This window comes from Apostichopus japonicus, chromosome 4 (assembly GCF_037975245.1).
Source record: "Apostichopus japonicus isolate 1M-3 chromosome 4, ASM3797524v1, whole genome shotgun sequence".
In the NCBI taxonomy this organism is placed as follows: Eukaryota; Metazoa; Echinodermata; class Holothuroidea; order Aspidochirotida; family Stichopodidae; genus Apostichopus; species Apostichopus japonicus.
In genome coordinates this window covers 7,212,027-7,231,628 of record NC_092564.1, presented here as the reverse complement: position 1 = coordinate 7,231,628, position 19,602 = coordinate 7,212,027, and the positions used below count along the sequence as shown (strand labels likewise).

Genomic DNA, 19,602 nt, shown 5'->3' with positions numbered 1-19,602 from the left:
CCCAGGATGTATCGAGAATTGGCTGAGCCATATATCCCGAAATTCACAGAAAGAGACATTGGAATTATATAAAGCTAAGGAACTAAATAATATCAACGAACCCTTCCAAACTTGTCCAAATTAAGGCTGAATAACATTCTTCAAATCAAGATCGAAGTTTAAAACCTATTGTGGCGTTTTATATACTAGATAGACCTCATGTCAACCCAAGCAGGTCTTATGGTGTAATGGTTAGCACTCTGGACTTTGAATCCAGCGATCCGAGTTCAAATCTCGGTAAGACCTCATCCTTTTGCGCGGTTCCTTGTTTTGTTTACGTTGTTTCTTGTAAATTAAAAAAAGGTGTAAAAGTAAGTAGGCCTGACGTTTCAATCCTAGCAAGATCTTCTTCAGAGGCTAAAATTAAAAAAGTAATTGAATCAAATATGTAGTTTCTTTGCACGCGCATACTATTCCAATTACAGGAAAAGCTGTTATTGAAGCAAATTGCTCAAACAAATATTTCAGATTAGAAAATTGGAGGGTGTGTAGGCCCCCTATCAGAACAATTGGTGGCAACGAGACGCTGTGAAAATCATTGCTGAGTCTGACAAGTGTGATATTACTTTGACCTGAACAACATATCTTCATAAATCACGTCCCCTAACCAAAGTGGTGATTGCGCCCCTGCAGATTCACCGCTTTACTTCATCCATGCACCGGACCCGCATCACTTCACAAAAATGCTTCGTTAGACCTTAGCCTTGTCTTTAGTTATATTGTTAATCCCAGTAATTCCGCTAATATTCGTAACACTACGAGGAATAAATACCCATTTTCAGGTAGCCGACTTCACTCGAAACACGGTAAATTACTCTTGAAAAACTACTGCTATACCTAGAAGGTGCTTCCGAATTTTTTTTTAAACCTTATGTAACGTTTAAGCGCAAACTAAAAGCCCACCTAATTGAAAACTACGCTGACTGAGTATTTATTATCTTATGATTATTTTTCTCTACTCTTAATTGTTACCTTCTTTCTTTGTTTTTTTTTTGTTATTTTTGGTCGCTAGCTCGATAAACTACTACTGCTTTTCTAGTGTCCTGTTTATACTATACCACTTTGCTCTATTGTTCTTATGTATAGACGAAATAAATGAAATGAAATTTAGTGTACCATATAGTTCATATGGTTTTTGAGTGCTTTTTATATTTGATTTGTAACCAGAGGCGTACGGGACCATTTCAGTTTTTTTTTGGGGGGGGGGCAGAAACTTTTGTGCCCGAAAGTTCCCGTGACACTATCTAAGCGGAGCGCCACCATCAGTTGGCGCGTAGCGTACAAGAAATTTACACTTCCCCAAAAATTTGGTAAATTAGAAGAAGAAAAAATGGTAACATCACTTTGAAGGGGAAAATAGGACAGTATATTTTTTAAGCTCCTTTTTAGTTATCGTATTTATTATTTTATGACAGTACTCAGCTACCTCCAGAAAAACATACATTGTTCAACGACACGTATAGGCGGGATAATGTCGCTGTGTCGGGTGAGACTGCAATTTGTCTCACCAAAAAGTATAAAAAATAACAAAGAATAATAAACCTGTACTTCTAGGCTTGTAGGCACCCCCCACCATCCATGAACAAGAAAACGTTTCTTATATACACTCATGTCGGGGATGTCCAGGTATACAGTTGACTAGTTAGAAAATTTTTGATAGTACAAAAAGCGTGGTAGCCCAGATGAGCTGCGCTTACGGTGGTGTTACACGGAAATATTCGGGCAACATGATGCTAAATAAAGAAAATCAGTAGGCCTATATTAATATTAATGTCACAAAACAAATAACATAAAACGCTTTCCACAGAATTGTCGGGCAACAATTTGAAAAAGATTCGGGCAAACTACTGCATATTTATATATATATATATATATATATATATATATATATATATATATATATATATATATATATATATATATATATAAATTTTCCCTCTTAGGCTGCCCGAATTTTTCAGGACTTTTGCCCGAATTTCTTGTCCTCTGGAAATTTGGGGGGCAGTCTGCCCCCCCCTGCCCCCACCTCGTACGCCTATGTTTGTAACTTCACTTGCAATAAAATCGATCGACTTGTGATTTCTTCTAACTTGATGAGAATTGTGATTTGACTTGACATGATTGGCAAACTTGACTTGGTTTCAACACTAGTGGTCTTTAAAATTCACTTATGACTGATTTTTTTTTGGGGGGGGGGGGGTTCTTAACTTCTTCTGAAGCTTATGCTAAAAAACTTTGGTTTGTGACCTTTGTACTCACCGAAGCACACCATACATGAGCAGGTCGTACACATATTAAATTTGAAATTCACAACATGTGTGGTTTAATGAGTTCGTGACGCAATATTCTTATAAGAATATTCTGACGCAAGATTTCACAAGTCGATTCGTGACCTGGAAACATTGACCTACATCTAATAATTAATCACTAAAAGAACATTTTTTCCCCATAAATCACTGTATGTAATTAAGGTATTTAATGTCAGTGGCGTAACCAGCCTTTTTCGTCGGTAGCTTGGGAGGGGCTGATGGAGCGGGGGGGGGGGTGCAGGCAGGTAAGGAGTTGGAGCAAAGGGTAAACGAGGGCATTCGTTGTTAACATCTTTCAATTAAGTTAATGGTGAAGATGATCATGTTTTACACTTACCCTTTGCTGATTTGGGGGCAATCGATGCCGGAGAATGGGAAGAGTTGTACCTGAGGGGTATATCTCTCTCGTCCCATCCACATTTATGTCAAGATTGTACCCGCTTCCCGCACTGAGTTTTCAAATCCACTTCTTTTTATGCAGATATTGTATTGAATCTTCTCCATGCATATTATGGCAACACTATACAACAAGAATCCTTTGTTCATAAAATAATAAATAAACAGATTTCTCAGGGAGGCGCAATGAAAGCTGTTATTGATTTAATTTTAGGTGTAAACGTATCTTCTGTGTCGCTTTGGATAATAATATTCTACTTCAGACACCTGATTTTATCCATATATCTGTACTCCAAGTTACCGATTCCCCCGTTCACCCACCCTGCTTGTATTTGTAACCTTGTCTGGTATCATCATCAACCTATGAATTTTACAAACACATAGTTACTATCAAGTGTGTGCTCCTTTGGGTAGAGGGAGGTGGTGGGTTGGTGGGTGGGTGGGTGGGTGGAATCTGATGTACCAAGCCCAAACAGATGCCTTGAAAGAAGAACTCACCTTTTATTCCATTTAGAAATATTTATTTTCATGAATTCAAAAGATACATTATTCATTTTTTAGGATATATTAATTTCTAAACTGTTCATAACATCCACATTCCATCCATCACAGCTGCCAACATATAAACGGTCGCATACTGTCCAACTGAACGCGACCCGACTCAACCAGGGGTGCATGATGGGTTGTTCACTTCCCTACCCCTCCCCAACTGACAGACAGGTACAACCCACTAAACAGTCGAAATTCATCAACATTGTTTCAAAAGTTTTGATATTGCATTTTTTTCTGCATCTAAGCACCCTCCGCTTTATCATAATTTTCTCAAAAACGGGCCACCCCTTCCATTAGATCCCTCCCTGGCCGACACAACATCTATCTCCCCCTCCCCTCCCCTCCCCTCCCCTCCCATCCCCTCCCCTCCCTCCCCTCCCCACACTCACATTACCTGGCGATAATCGTGGACAGTCGCGTGCAATGTGCTCATTCGATATTATACGATATTCAAGATTAAGGCAGCTTTTAGTCGATTCGGCTTCAAGCGTCTCAACATAACATGTTACGTCGGTCAGATTAGCATGCAGTAGTCGACAGTCCTGCATTATGTAGTTAGCGACGGTTCACAACTACAACTGTAATCAAGTGTCAACATAGGCGTAGGAGCCTTATTTGATTGGGGGGGGGGGGGGGCTGTAATGACTTGCCCGAAAAATATTACCAAAATTTTCGTGCGCTCAGCGCGCGTTCAACATGTTAATGTGCATATCATATACGGTAGGCATTCATCGGTTATTACATCACATGCCAATAACATACAATCATTTTCCGTGTTATTACCTTTCCATATTGGTTATAATTATTGGGGAAGTCGTTACAATGATAATAATGATAGAAGTTTAACCATTGAAAAACACATTGCAAATTATTTTTCTTTCAGTGGGTGCACGAAAAATTCTCAGCATATTGCCCGAATTTTCACAACAATTTTGGATTGGGGGCTGCAGCCCCCACCCCCGCCTCCTACGCCTATGAGTGTCAACAGACGTAAGCCCCAATCACGGGGAAATCATTCTGTGTGTGACCACAATGACCACAGGTCGTAAAGAGAATACAGACGTTCAATATACCCTCATCATGTAGTTTGTTCAATGCGGAGATAGTCGTATGTAGGTCAATGCAGTGGCGTGCACATGATTTCCAAGATGGGGGCCTTTTGTAGAAGGCCCAGAGCTTGAAGGATTGTTGTTATAAGGGGTGGGGGTTGTTCTGAGGTCACTGATGACGAATCCTTTGGAGCAGGTGGGGGGGGGGGGCTATATGTGTTCTTCACTAGAAAGAACTTTTTAAAAACTTAGACACCAATAGTGCATGGGGCATATTTCTACTCAGATAACTTATATAGGCCTATATATGTAGTCCACAACGCAAGTGTTGCTAATAAATACTTTGATAAGGTTGTTATGGTTAATTCAATCAGTAACTACTACATTTTCTACAATTTCTCGAACCCATTTGTGAGGTGGCTGTTATAAAATTCCAGTTTTCTAGTTTTAGGCATTCACACAAAGGAGGCCCTGCGGCAACGGACAAGGCCCCTATTAATCTATGTTGAGGACACTACCACGAAGCGCAACGGTTACATGTGAAGTGACGATAAGTGAATACAATGTGTATAAGCAGATAAGTAAAACCGTCCATAAATCCCTTTCAGTTCTTCAAATAATTCATTATGATAAATTAGTCAGAACTCCAACATATAAACGGCCATTATACAATCTGGTCCTCTGGGAGGCATTCTAGAAATCTCTTCCAATTTCGGTTCTCAACTCAGGTCACGCGAGGTATTTTGGTCCAAGATCACATATTTGGTCGACGGGACCGAGCTTGTCTGACGTTCTTTGATTGCAAGGAGATTAAAAAGCTTCCTTCTTGTCTTGCTATGAGATTAAAAGCTTCCTTCGTGGCACTTACTTAGTGTTTATTCTATTTAAATAAAATAAAGAACATTGCGATTTTCAGAGCGTCTTTGACGGGCAAACTAGATTGAGGTACCATCATCAAATCCTGAAAAGACAATGTCGTGAGAAAACACCAACTCTTCTGAAATGATAAAAGAAAAGATGAAAAAGGGATAATCGAATCTTCTTTTTTTTTATTCACTACATTTAGTGAACAGAACAAAAGCACTATTTTTAAGCCATTATTTTGCATTGTATTTAATAATTTGGATTATTGCCAACCTATACCTAAAAACTCCGAGTGTTTATAGCTTTATAGTATCAGGTACTCATAATTCTCGAGTTAACCGTTCGAGCCAAAAGCATGTATCATTGTGTCACACTAACTGATTGAAATTTTTCCTTATTTGAAATCTCAAACATGGATAATCCCGCTCCACCCCCCCCCCCCCTCCCTCTCGCGTCCGATAGTGAAGTATTTATTTCGGCATGAAACTTATACCATACAGGCCATTATGCAAAGAATTTTCGCTAGTGATAAAGAGGCCTATTCATTTCCACCCCCTCCCTCCCCTCCCAACCTCCCACCAATACCACCTTGCACATAATGATACCATTATAATGGACATGACTTGGAATAATCAGAAATAATTTTCCATATACTTTTGTTTAGTGCACTACCAGCTACATCTTTAATACATCACATAAAAATAAGTCTATCATAACTTTTATAAGAACAAATTCAATAACATAACACAAAGATCCGAGTTTCTTTGTTGCATATAAAGTCAAATGGGAAGGATCCAGTTTGAGACCTACCTAAAGTATTTATGAGGAAGAATAGAGAGGGCGCTAAAGAACAACATGAGTTTGCTAAAATATGAGCGGTATTTATTGGAATAAGTTAGCAGACTTTGAGGACTGGAGTTCCGTACTTTTTAGCGGTGTTTTCATATATATGATATTTCATATATTTCTCGGTATATATAATTACGGTACCTAAATAGATACTTGTCTCCCGGTCCCTCTTTTCCGAGAATTGCTGAATCCAAAACGGATCGAGGCGCATGTATTTCAAGTGTGTTTATAACATGTTTGATAGGAAATAACAAATTGCAAATTTAATAGGGGAAATATGAAATCACGTTTATAAATATATGGTATAAGATAATTTGGGAATTTCCCCCATGCACCAATTCAAAGTACTAGCCTTTTTTTACGGTGGCGCTATAGTACCAGTAGAATGTGATAATTGAAAAAGCAATAAACAATAGAATAATTTTGAAATTAAGTATAGAGGCATATGTGACGCCTACTCCACTGCTTCGAGTGGCACGCACGATACGGTGTGAAGGTGCATGATTGTATGGACATGGTGCTCGTTTCAGAGTTTTCGGCAAACGTTTATTGGCATTTCACTCATTAATAGTTTACACATTCCCAGGTGCGGATCCAGAGGATTTGTGGGATGTGCGCCTCACCACTTTAAACTCCCCGCCCACCCCCCCCCCCCCACCCACACCCACCCCCGCCACAAACAAAGATAAAAGTACTTATACGTGCCACTGTGCATCAAGATCCGGTATAGACTTTATTTATTCACAATACCACGTCTAAACTTGTAAGTTTTCCTCTGAGGCGGGGAGGGGGACCCCGGACCCCCTATATGGGCTTTGGCTTCAACGATATTAGGGCCACAACCCCTACCATTTAAAATCATAGATCTGCTTCTGATTTCCTTCGATGTATGCATCTGACATAATACAAACTTATTCACTTAATCCTCTCTTTGTCCCTCCACTGTTTATCTCCCGCCCCTCCTCTTCTCCTGTCGGTTTCTTTCTTTCTTCTCCCCCCTCCCTTGTCTACTAATCCCCTTACATCTATCTCTTTGTGTTCACCATGCTTATTAACCTGTCTGTGTTCTGTGTGTGTTTTTGTCCCTTCTGTTACATGTTACTTGTCATTTAGCCTTTGAAGAAGAACCTGCTAGGATAGAAACGTCAGTCCAACTTACTTTTACACATTATAAATACAAAATTGTCTAAACCTTAAAGAATGTGGGAGGTTGAGGAGGGGTGAGGGTGTGGGTTTGGGTTGGTCGTAAATGTCGATGAAACTGTAAATGAAAATATTTTATATTTTCGTACCTCTCTCTATGTCACATTTGATATCGGCTGCATCGGACACAGCGTCCCCGTAACACAATGCACGATGTAACTCGCATGCGTTTGGATAGGCTTTGAAGTCTCCATTAGGTAGTTCACCGCAGACAGGATGAAAGTTTGCATCGCAAAGAAAGGAGCAGCTCGTCTTCCCTGTAAAATAATGAAATAAAAATAGTAAACGTAGGTATGGCAACTTTACGTTAACTTTCAAAAATTTGGACCAGGTTTATCATTAGGGAACAATTTAGGGGTATATGGACGCGAACGAGCTAGCGAAATAGGAAAATATAGTGGCGTCACCAGACATTTGGAAGTGAGAAGGGGGTATGGTACATCAACATTTGGAGGGGGCACCAAAAGCTGTGGCGTGTCTGCAGCGCGAGGCCTTGTCGGCCGGTGGGCTCCATGGACGGTCCCTTCATATGGTGCCCTTTGAAGGTCAAGGGGCAAGCGAGGCGTTTGGGTCCCATCGTTTCTAGAACTATTCAGTAGAAGTCAAAGAGTTGTGTATTTGGGTCTAGGACATGGCTAATATCATTGGGGTGACAGGTGGTGACCGAACCTCCCACCCCACCCCCCCCCCGCCTTAAGCGACTCCACTGCCACTACCAAGTTCATCCACGTATTATAACGAAAATTTCTTCTCGGAAAGCAGCCTGAGAATGAAAGTGACAGAGGCATGACTTTGAATGGTTACCAAATAATTGCGCCGCCATTCAAACCCCTCAAACCCCCCTATGTTTGTTTCTTATTTTATATGTCCACATTTCATTGTATGAAAGTGAAGATGTCTTAAAGTCGGTTTAAAGATGCATACCGAGGTTTACATTATGACCTATACACAGGAAAATAAATGCAATGAAGAATTTGATATTTTTTTTTATATCCTAAATATTCCCAGAGGAAGCATACTATGCATGTCCAACTATCTAAATATGTTTTTGTAATCAATATCCTAATGATGGAATTGATCATAAGGACTGAATCGGAAAGTGTATCAGATGTAGACGTTTATGAAGTCATCACTCATGCATCAAAAAGTATTACTATACACATATGATTTATTAGACATATCTCAAAATAATGAAATCATTTCCCATATACAGTTAATTACTTGACCTGAACATTTCCTGACAGAAAACGACTTTGGACTTCATTAAAACACTAATTATGGTCGTCGAACCGAGAGATCGAGGACCTTGCATCCTCTCCACATCACTTATCTATTAGTCACTGCATGGTACACAATTAGAGTTGAACGAATCGATTACATTATGCGCATGACCGCAGCTTGTACAAAACTATCCAATCACGGCTGTGGATTTGGCCGTCTGGAAACTGTTCTGGACTTGTCCTTAATTAGTCTGTGTCAAAAGCTCCCGTTATAAATTGAACCGTTACGTGACTTACAAACTGAATTCATAATCGTATATTATTATTATGCATGTCAGTCGAAGCGTTGGGCTGTAAAACTACAACCACTTAACATTTTCCCTTCTCACCTGAGGTAACTATTGTTAGCACCTTTGATGCTTATGACTGCACCTTATGCACATACCCCACTCAATCCCCAGCCCTATACACCAACTTTTTTCTCAAAGCGTCATTAGCGATCTATCCATTTCCCGAAAGAAAGTCAAATTCTTTAAATAACCGAAACTCCTCACTGGATGTTACTGTCTATATGGAATTCAACTGGCACCCCATAATAAAGATTTAACAGAGTATGATTGGAAACACTTTTTCGGTGACAATATTATTTAGCTGGCCCAGGGACGTAGCCAGAGGGGAGCAGGGGGGGCGACTGCTCCCCCCTTTCAGTGTCGATTTTTTTTTTTAATTGTCGTTTTTTAGCATGGTATTTTTTCAGTGCTCCTTTGATCTTGAATACTCGTCAGCTCCGTTAACTCGATTATGATCGTAGTAACATTCACTGGCGGATCCAAGGGGGGGCCAAGGGGGGCCATGGCCCCCCCCCAAAGGTGAGCAAAAAAGTGTTTCCGAACATCCGCTAAATCATATGATTGGAAATTTAAAAAATCGAGAGGAATAGCAGTGGTAGACTAGTCTAAACCTTTTCGTTTTCTGGTTTAAAATTAAATGCAGAGCTCCCAACTGACCCGCAATTCGCGGTCTAACACCCAAACCCGCTGACCCGCACAAGCGTCCGAAAAAACCGCATTGTAATTGTCAAGTATACATAAAAAATTTGCATCAAATTTTGACTTAGCAACCATCATTTCTTTAGCATTTAGGATAATAGACTATAAAACCTCCTTTACAGCATCATTTGAACCTTTGAATTGGGGCGAGCAGCGAACATTTTCATGCCACGGGAAAGAATGAATTATCACCTACTATTCAATTTATTGATGTTACACACAAAAAAATGCATATTTCTCAGAAAATTTTGGGTGACAAAAGCCTTTCTAAGTGCCACCATTTTACATGTAGGCATCACCAGGATTCCAAAAAATTCAATAGGGGAGGGGGACACCCCCTCCCCTTATACCCCTCCCCCAGGACGGCGATTCGTGGCATGGACCGGCATTTGCCTTCTCAAGAGTTGGGAGCTATGTAAATGTATGAGCATGAGGATTTACAGTTTAACACCATTTTGTAGTAACAGGCTGGTTGTAAGAAATTTATAACCTATGAGGAATAAAATTTCTTGAGAAAGATGATCCCAACTTTGTTTTATAAATATTTTAGAAAATTACACCTGGGAAACATTTTTTTTAGAAGTAAATTAACATCACCATTGTACACTTTTGTCGCACCAAATTGCATCTGAGGGCATTCAGCAATAGAAAATTTTTCTAAGGGGAGGGGGCACCCCCTCCCCTTAGACCACTCCCCCATATCACTCTAATGCCACTTTGGCCCCTCCCAAACAAAGGCCCTGGATCCGCCAGTGGTAACATTCACGCCTACTGATCCAACTACTTAGGCTACTTAGATTGGCAGATGCAATTGGCTAAATTTAGCCTATAGCCTATTACAAGCCCACAGTTGGCCACTGCGTAATAAAATACATATTGCCTACCTAACCGTACTCTATGGAATGTCACGAACTGTATGCACAACAACGTCGACAACGTTCGTTCTCATCCTTTCTATGATTCGTCCTAAGTTGTTGCACGAACAGCATATGTTATAAAGCTAAGCTAGCAATCGTACGTGACACGCATTTCCTACAAATATTATTACACTGCTAATACATTGCGATAACGATATTTGTTTTTAGAAAGTTACACCACTGCATATCTGGCTATATTACAAAATATGAAAGTTTATATTGTCCATCAGTTAAGTTTGTCAAATGTATTAAAGTCCAGACATTGGACAATAGGCCGAAACAAGAATCATCCTACTGTAAAAATTGTAAAAAAGCACTATGTTTGTCTTTCTGATATATTACGTAAAAGAACATGAAAAAGAATTCAAACAGGAAACCAAATTTGCTGATAATATGATATCATATGATCAGAGGGGTAGCCAGCATGTAGCACTGTAGGCCCGGGCCTACACTTTTTTGGCCAAGTTACCTTTTAAAAAAAAAAAACACCCATAATTCAAATCCATAAGCCTGCTGGACGAGTTTAAGAGTCTAGACAGGAAAAACTATTGAAATGAACGTAGCAAGAATATGGCTAAATTATAGGTGACCTATTCTTCTGTCATCTAGGCTGTCAATTCTATCGCGTGCCGTTTCATTCAACACTCTTACCGCCGAAAAAGACTAGATTCCGATCTTGTCAGTTTTTTAACATCTAGTTAACTTGAACCCGTTTACGCAAATAATATTTCAGTTGAGAAAACAGTTGAGAAATTTGCATCAGATGGCAATCGTCGTATACGGTAGCTCTCGCCTTCTCTTATTAGGCTAACTTAAACATTTACTAGCTACAGTTGTATCAAAGACAATATGGCCTACTGGCTATAGTTGTATCAAAGACATTTCTGGCCTATCTTTGTATCTACAAGTATCAGAAGTTGAAAAGTAAGACTTCTCTGTACATGTACCTTGCTAATTTTAAATACATTATGTAGTATTGAATTACGTACTATTTTAACTCGTTTGTTATATTGAATGAGGTGTCTCAAGTTAGCAAGAGGCAAGGGAACCAGAATAAACACTCGGGAAGGGCCGTTTCCGGCCATCTGGGGGAATTGTAAAACCAAAAATTTTCTTGTACGCTCCGCGCCAACCGATGGTGGCGCTCCGCTCAGAAAGTCGTGCCTACAACTTTGAAAATCCATATTAATTGCAGAAATACTCCCCATTTCAAATTCCTGGCTACGTCGCTGGTTAGGCCTATGTGGCACACACTTATGCTGTAAAAGTATGTATTGTAAAGTAAAAACAGTGATTGGCAAACCTTAATCGATACCGTTTTCTTAAATGTGAAACTAGAATTGGTGCATTGCTTACCTTATATGTCTCAGTCGAATGGACTCTTAAAAGAGGTCTGAAGAAAAGCCCTATGAAATATAATAGGCTTGCGGGAACTGTGTTCAATACTCTAACGTATGGCTAAACATTAGTTACAAGCCACGTATGAAATCTGATAACCTGAATGGTTATGAAAATAACCATAGAATAAATATACTGCATTATATTAATAATAAAAATAATAGTTATAGCAAAAAAAAACTAGCAATTAAGGACAGTTTTCGGAATCGGTGATCTTGTATGAAACCGATCGCTAATAACCACTGCGTTCTTAATTGGTAGTCTTTTCTCAAACGTTCTATTTACTATATGTAGATATACATGTAGGCTAAATATGATAATATTAAAATACCTTTGTCATACTTATCCCACATGTAATGGGACAACTTTACTCCTTTCCCTCAGCGGAAATTTACGTTGCTCGATAATCGAAAAATTCAAATTGAAATCAATCGCTCGCCGTTTTTTCTTCAGGTTTACCCATTTTTTTCTCCCCTACATCTATAACACCTCGTCTCTCTAAATACCGCCCGTATCGTATATAACTTATAGTAAACATGCATAAATAAATCATTTAGTTTGAACTTACCAAACGGCATTCCAAGTACTGTGACACTTAGAAAACACAGTACTAAGAGTACAATCAGTTGCCTAGAAAACATTGTGTCTTAGAGTCCTTCAGCTAAGAGTCTCGATACCGAAACAAAAACCGAACAATTCGCTGACGATTATAAATGTTATGATGGTGACGATGTTCGCTTTATATAATTATGAACTGACCACCTGTATGATATTACAGCTATATATGTTTTCCCTTCATTGGCCAGAATCGATCTGAAACACACCTCTCAGTGCGACCTCGATTTTAATATGTTCCGAGATGTATAAAACACGCGAAGACTATTACAGAGGAAGTCAGGCGAAGTATACTCACAATGTGATTAACATAAAACACCGAGAAGTTAATAAAGTTTGAACGATCACAGTTGAAGCGTTATAGCACTATAAGATTAATGAAAATAAATCCAACACGAGAAGAAAAGAAGTAAAAAAAAAAAGAGTTGTTTTACGAGGTGCTATTCTGACGTCACGACTCTGTATTTGGGCATATCAAATAATCCAGACCGCGGTGTCAACACTAACGTGAAATAGTTATTTACATGTTTTGATCTTTTGACATTGGAAGGATATCATAAAAACAATTTTTTTTTCAGAAAATATCGGTAAGAAGAATCAGAGTAAAATTTCCACTGAATCTACAAACCAGAGGGTAAAGGTGAAAAGGTCAAAAAGGGAACACCCGAAGTAAACCTGAACGCTGATGAAAGTTCGGATATTAAGAACACAAAGAAAACAGAGTCGGTCCCACAGGCCGGAACCATGCAGTAATCTTCATACAGTGTAGAGAAGCTAACATACTGTTTCGATTATCTATCACCTTTCTTTCCTTTGAATTACATGTACTGTCCAATGAAGAGAAGTACGGTGGTCCGGAAGGGACAGACTAGTTGAAGACTTTGCGTGTTAATATAGCACGACAACATATCGAAAATACGATATTTTGTCTAATTGATTAGTTACGCTTTATGTTGTCTTGGCAGAAACTACCCTTTCGTTGAGTTGCTGTGTTGAGCCTAACTTGAAATTACGGCAAAAAGATAATATTTGGTCGAATTGACATGTTACCGTTAACATGACATCATGACGAAAAATTATAGGATTGACGAGTTACTGCGATGCACGTGATCTGACAACTTTGATTATATTTGTCAAGATTAGACGTTAGTGTAACTCGGTGAAGAAAGTACAAATTTGTCGAGTTAGTCTCTTTAGATACGAACACGTTAAGACTACAACTTACATGTCCCTTCAAAGCCACCTTATAGAGTAGGGCCCAATGACAAACTAGACGCACCAAGACAACAGAGAGAAGAGGCTCACTGAAATGCCATAACTTCTCTTGGTTATGTGGATCGAGAGTTTCCAACACAACGGTAAAACAATGCACTATATATAGTTGACGTCATTTTGAATCCATTTTTTATTCTTCTTTGAGAATAAACTCGGTGACGTTTGAAAGATTTTTAAATTGTTTCCTATAATTCCAATTGTTACACTGTGAAATATAATAAAACCTTTTAGATTGATTTTTTTATGTTGTTTATGTGAAGGTCAAACAATAGACGCCTCTAAATCTTGACGAGGATATGTCATTGTCATAATTTATGGATATCTCCCAAACGTTAGCAATAATATAAACATTATAAAAAGAACGCTAATAGACAACATGGACCAATCAGTTCGTAACTTTATTCTGTGTAACCCTGTCATACCAGATATTCAAAGCCTTGATTTCATATCATCTTTAAGTTTGAAAATGAAATAGATTTTATATTTTTCAAGTTTTGGCTGATTCTGATCTATGTTTTGTTTGATGCATATAAAAAGCCCCACTTTCGTAACAATGGCCATGTCAAGTTTCATTTCAAATAATCATATAAAATTGAGAAGAAACACTTCTTTCAACTTTTTCAGATTTTGGAATCGTATTAACAAAATTTGGAAAAAATGTTAGAAAAGAAAGAAAAAGCAAAAGATGCTTTGAATTCCCGGCGGAAGAAAGAAAGAAAACTAATCCGTCATAAAGATAAATAAAAATCTCGTGAAAGCAAAATAGATTAAAATATGTTTGTTATACCGGAAAATATACGGTTTCAATGTCCGGTCAAGACTCTAAAACGTTTGTGTTTTGAGGTTATGGTCGATGGTTAATCGTTTATGACGTAAACGTTCGTTGGAATGACGTCAGTATGGCGTTTAGCCAATAACACAGATGGAAGATGTAAAGTATACAAATATTTGAGATATATGTGATAGTTCCTGTTGATGACCTTAAAGTGTATTAAGTATCCCTTACACTTTCTTGTTAAAACCATTAGCAGCATATGGTATACAGGTCACTATACATTCCATGGCCAGGAACATGTGGTTAACACATGATACAAACACCGACATTATTCCAGTATGTCACTGTTCTGACTTCATCCATTTATCATCAAATTGACTCATGCAAAGTCAACCAACATGGTACATGAACAGGGACAGCGGAACGGAGGTTCAAGTTATGAAGGGGGAAGGGTTGGGTGTGGTGCACGAATTTCGAGGGACAATGAGACGTGTGACTATGATTTGAGTGGACAACCCACACAGGTACCTCATAACTTTCCAACCGAAATGTATCGTCTGAGCTTTCCATACCAAACATTGTAGTATTTGATTGTTGTCGTTATTGCTTTGTTTTGTTATTTCATACAAATGCAAAGTTAAAATAAGTGTCTTTAAACCTATTAGTTACAATGTTGGAAAGGGTTCTTTATTACATATAAGAGGGCACTTAAATTCACTGATAAAGAAGGGGTACTTCTGAGATTTTTTGCACGTGCCCTCTGTTCAACCTTGGTTCCGTCGCTCCTGTGTGTATGGACAGGCACCGGTGGGTTAAGGGGGAGGTGGGTGGAGTCTGTGTGAGCGGGAGAGTAGGACAAATATGCATACCCTGTGGAAATAGAAATATCTAAAGACATATTCCGGCGGGGAATACATCGTGACTTTTGTAAATGGGTTAACAAGAATTATTCCTCACTGTGCCCCCCCCCTCCCCATGAATAACAATGTCTTTATTATAATTCCAGACATGGTTGTTTGAGTGTACGTATTTTGTCAGATGAACCATATATTACACACAGGCGGCAGGAAATGAATCATAGTGGGTGCTCGTTAATGGTATAGTCAGTTGCAAACGATCTTAACATAAATACCGTAAAGGTGCGAATGCCTGCCAGCTTTCGTGAAAGGATGATTTGTATCGGTAAGTTATAATACGTAATAAAATAATTTTTGTTTATTATTTATTTCACTTGTTGTAATGACGCCATTAAATACGACGTTGCCAGAAAGATTCATAAAACTTTACAAATAATCACATCGTCGAGATAAAACTGAACAACACATGACTTTTGACATCGTCAGTAGTCAACAACTGTCAAAAACTGTCAACAACAACAGCGATCTTTTGACCTAAAACCCCATATTATGCAAGTTTCACCTTGCAGCCTGCAGAGATTATCATTCTTTGTTATCAGTCAAAACGCAACTTACCGTTTTAACGATTCTATTATTGGAATAACTGTTACGTTATTTATTCTACCCGTCAACTACCTCCATTCAAGCGACAATAATCGATTGATATAAGTTTAGGGTCCTGTGTCACCCACCCCTTACCCACCGCTCACCCACGTTACCCCGTTTTAACGTTACCCACGTCATTCACGTTACCCAGTTTTAACGATTCTATTATTGGAATAACTGCTACGTTATTTACTCTACCCGTCAACTACCTCCATGCAATTGACGATAATCGATTGATATAAGTATAGGGTCCTGTGTCACCCACCCCTCACCCCCCTCAATATAAAACGTACACTTCTCCATCACAATAGTCATATATATTGTATAAGTCAATTACTGTGTATTGCGTCTGCCACTACGGTGAACATACCACAAAAAATTGAAAATAATGAATTAAATCACCAAATAAAATTATACAAAACAACACGCACAGATATAAAAACAAGCGATCATATTTTACATGTGGGAACAACACGAGTAGTCTTGCACGTATACTGGTATATCGAGATGGTTCAAATGTTCTTCTCCGATGACAAAAAGGCCACATGAGCGTCAAGGTTAAACGAGTTTTTCCCCAAATTTGGACATGGTGCTGACGTCACTTGTCACACCAACCTGTTATGTGACAGCCAAGAAGTATCAGAGGTATCGTGACGTTGTGGTATACAAAAACTTGTTTATTAACCAAAGTGCAAATTTTGAGGAAAACATGGGGAAATTGTTTAAAAAAAAAACCTTATTTAAAGGGGAAAATTGGGTGGTTGGGTACGGGAATTTCCCCCAAATCGGTAATGTGAAAAGGGCATATAGTCTATACATTAGGGAACTATATACACACATTTGTAATTTGAATGTTTCTTGTGTTCTGGGCAACTATATGATATAAACAAGGAACTCACTTGAAGGAAGTAATGTTCTAACGGCTGCTGTCGATATGTATGCATTCATCTCATTATTTGAAATGCCTTCAAGTTGGTCAAAGCACCTCAATTCTTTTCATTCTATTTTCTTTATATTTTTGTCTTATATTTCTCTCTTCGGATACTCTTCTTCTTTCAACTCGAAGTTAATTCTCCCGAAGACAAAGAGGAACAAACAAACAAACAGACAAACCGACAGACAGACACCACACCAACACAATGCACTTACACAATTTAATGTCATTTAAATCACAATTTCTAGGAGTATGTCAGTCCGTGTACAATGTTATTTTATGTACTTATTAGACCAGCCATTCACCAAATTTGGAAGTTTTTATATGCCATATATCATGTGGAGATAACACGACATCAGTATTAATACCGCAGGCTATTAAATAAAAGCAAAAGAAATATCATCCACCGATCTGTTCAAACCAATTCCCAGGTTGACGAAAAACACACTTAAGATTTTATGAAATAATAACCTTTAAATCGAAATGACTCATAAAAAAAAGCAAAAACAGATGAATGGTAACATATATGTTGACGGCGTAAAAAAACGAATGGCCAAAAGGCCTTTATATCATCGGTAATGCAGCCACACCCAGTTTTAACTGAGGAATATTCTTTGATGAACTATTGCGATCTATATGCGCGAGTTGTTATTTGCTATTAAAATATGCAGAGCAATAAACATTATGATATCAGAGTAATAATTATTTAATGTCAAACTACAAACTCAACAAATTATATACAGGCATCTTGTAAACAGAAGAACATTCAAACATCATCCATTTAACCTTGAAAAAATGATGTTTTATTTTATATTTTAGATGTGTTTTCAGTAGTGTAGACATTTTCGGGGACGAAACGGGGAAGGCAAGAAGAAAAAAAACATGAACACAGGTTAATTAAGTCGTATACATTGGCAAGATTTTTAGTTGTAGTACATTAATGTAGTTAAAATTGATGGAAATGACAACACAATTTTCTATTTCATTTCCCTTACCGCATCAAAACTTTCTAAAAGGGGGACAGAAACCCATTCCCTTAGTCCCCTTCCTAGAAAGGATGTAAGCCCAAACTTCCTTGCCTCCTTCCCTTATAAAAAATCCAAACTAGTCAGAGGGTAGAGCAGGGGCGCAACCACTTATACTTAAACCCTCAGAAAAAAATATCAGAGTGACCCTCACCCGCCTCCCCACCCCACGCCCACTGTCAGATAATACATGAACATATCGCATGTATATGCAGTACAGCATATGCAGTCGAAAATGTCTTCAACATTGTTTCAAAGGGAGACAAAATCTATCACCATTTTTTATCCAAGCACCATCCGTTGTTACACACTTTCTTAATTAAAGGCGGCGAGTCTGAGCGACATAACATTCCTCCCATGCACACAACAAACAAAGGTGATTGGACCTCTCGGGTATAGAGCCTATGTCGTGATATGTAAAGATACCTAAAAGGCGTTAATTTAAACCGTATTTACCTGACTCTTTAAACAGCGACACAAAATTTGGCATTGCCCCCTCACACCACGAAAGGCGGACTACCTCGCCTACGTGTTATTTGTGGTAATGCCATTATGTTTGCCTTCAATATTTATTTTAATCTTAGGAGGATTATATCTAGGTCAAGAGAGAATGAAGAGCCCGGTAACCTTTGTATCCTGAGCTTCCAACACATGTCTTTCACATGTCAGTTACTATACTTATTCTTAAAAGCCGAAAAGGGTACTATTTGGGAAACATCCCCCCCCCCCCCACCCCTACAACCATATACAGACATGTAGTGCGCTACATAAAGGATAATTCTAGCTCATGTATACCAAATACGGGGACTTTCCTAGTTTATTAGGAAATATCGACCGAACGTGCACTCTATGTTATAACTACGGAGTCCGGATGCCAAAGTTCTCTCACTTTTAACCGACGGGATATTTGTTCAATTTAATAGCAAAATTCTGTTTGCTAACAAGCAATGTAATAAAGTTCAATAAGTTAAAATCCATTTTATGGTTCATTTGAATTTCCAAGAAATATGTTTCTACAAGGTAGAGATATTCCGAAAAATCTATTACTTAGACAGTGGTTTTCCGAGCAGCCTAACTCTAAGTGTCTGCGTGGGTTTTCTGGGTATAGCCTAAGTATATGTGTCTGCATGGGTTTTCTATAATAAAGTAATTAAGTTATGCTCTGCCCAGTTAGCACCCATCTTTACTGAAATATTTCAAGACACAATTGATACTGGTGAGATCCCTGTTATTAGGGTCACGTACAGTTACTACCTTAAATGATTACGGTGGCACTCACTTCTACCATAATGAAATGTCTTGAAAAACTTATACTTAGGGCCTTTTGGAATGAGAGAGGCGTTACCATAGATTCATGCAATTTACATATAGAGCTAATAGACATGTTGACGATGCAGTCCTATTGTGTTTGCATATAAGATTCTTGAACACTTAGAAATACCAAATTCTTTTGTCAGGGCGATATTTGTCGACTTTTCGAGTGCCTTCAGTTCCATTGAACCACACTTATTAACTAATAAACTGTTATAGCTAAGGGTGTTAATTGTAGGTTATTGTTTTGGATCTTAAATAATTTAAGATGACAGACCTGTTTCTTAAAGGCATTGAAGACGCGCGCACAAAGAAACGTC

General features: G+C 38.4%; 1 protein-coding gene and 1 non-coding gene across 2 annotated transcripts; one reads left to right on the top strand and one right to left on the bottom strand.

The window, feature by feature from the left end:
- The first annotated feature begins 213 nt into the window (after nucleotides 1-213).
- Nucleotides 214-285, top strand: Trnaq-uug (transfer RNA glutamine (anticodon UUG)). Its single transcript has one exon. It is a non-coding gene; the product is annotated as a tRNA-Gln (tRNA).
- A 2,958-nt stretch (nucleotides 286-3,243) lies between these two features.
- LOC139966315 (uncharacterized) lies at nucleotides 3,244-12,841 on the bottom strand. The gene is made up of 3 exons (XM_071969180.1): nucleotides 12,414-12,841; nucleotides 7,351-7,518; nucleotides 3,244-5,342 (listed from the first exon to the last, which is right to left on the bottom strand). The coding sequence occupies exons 1-3, from the start codon at nucleotides 12,484-12,486 to the stop codon at nucleotides 5,281-5,283; spliced, it is 303 nt and encodes a 100-aa protein (XP_071825281.1). The 5' UTR covers nucleotides 12,487-12,841; the 3' UTR covers nucleotides 3,244-5,280.
- Nucleotides 12,842-19,602: the final 6,761 nt, after the last annotated feature.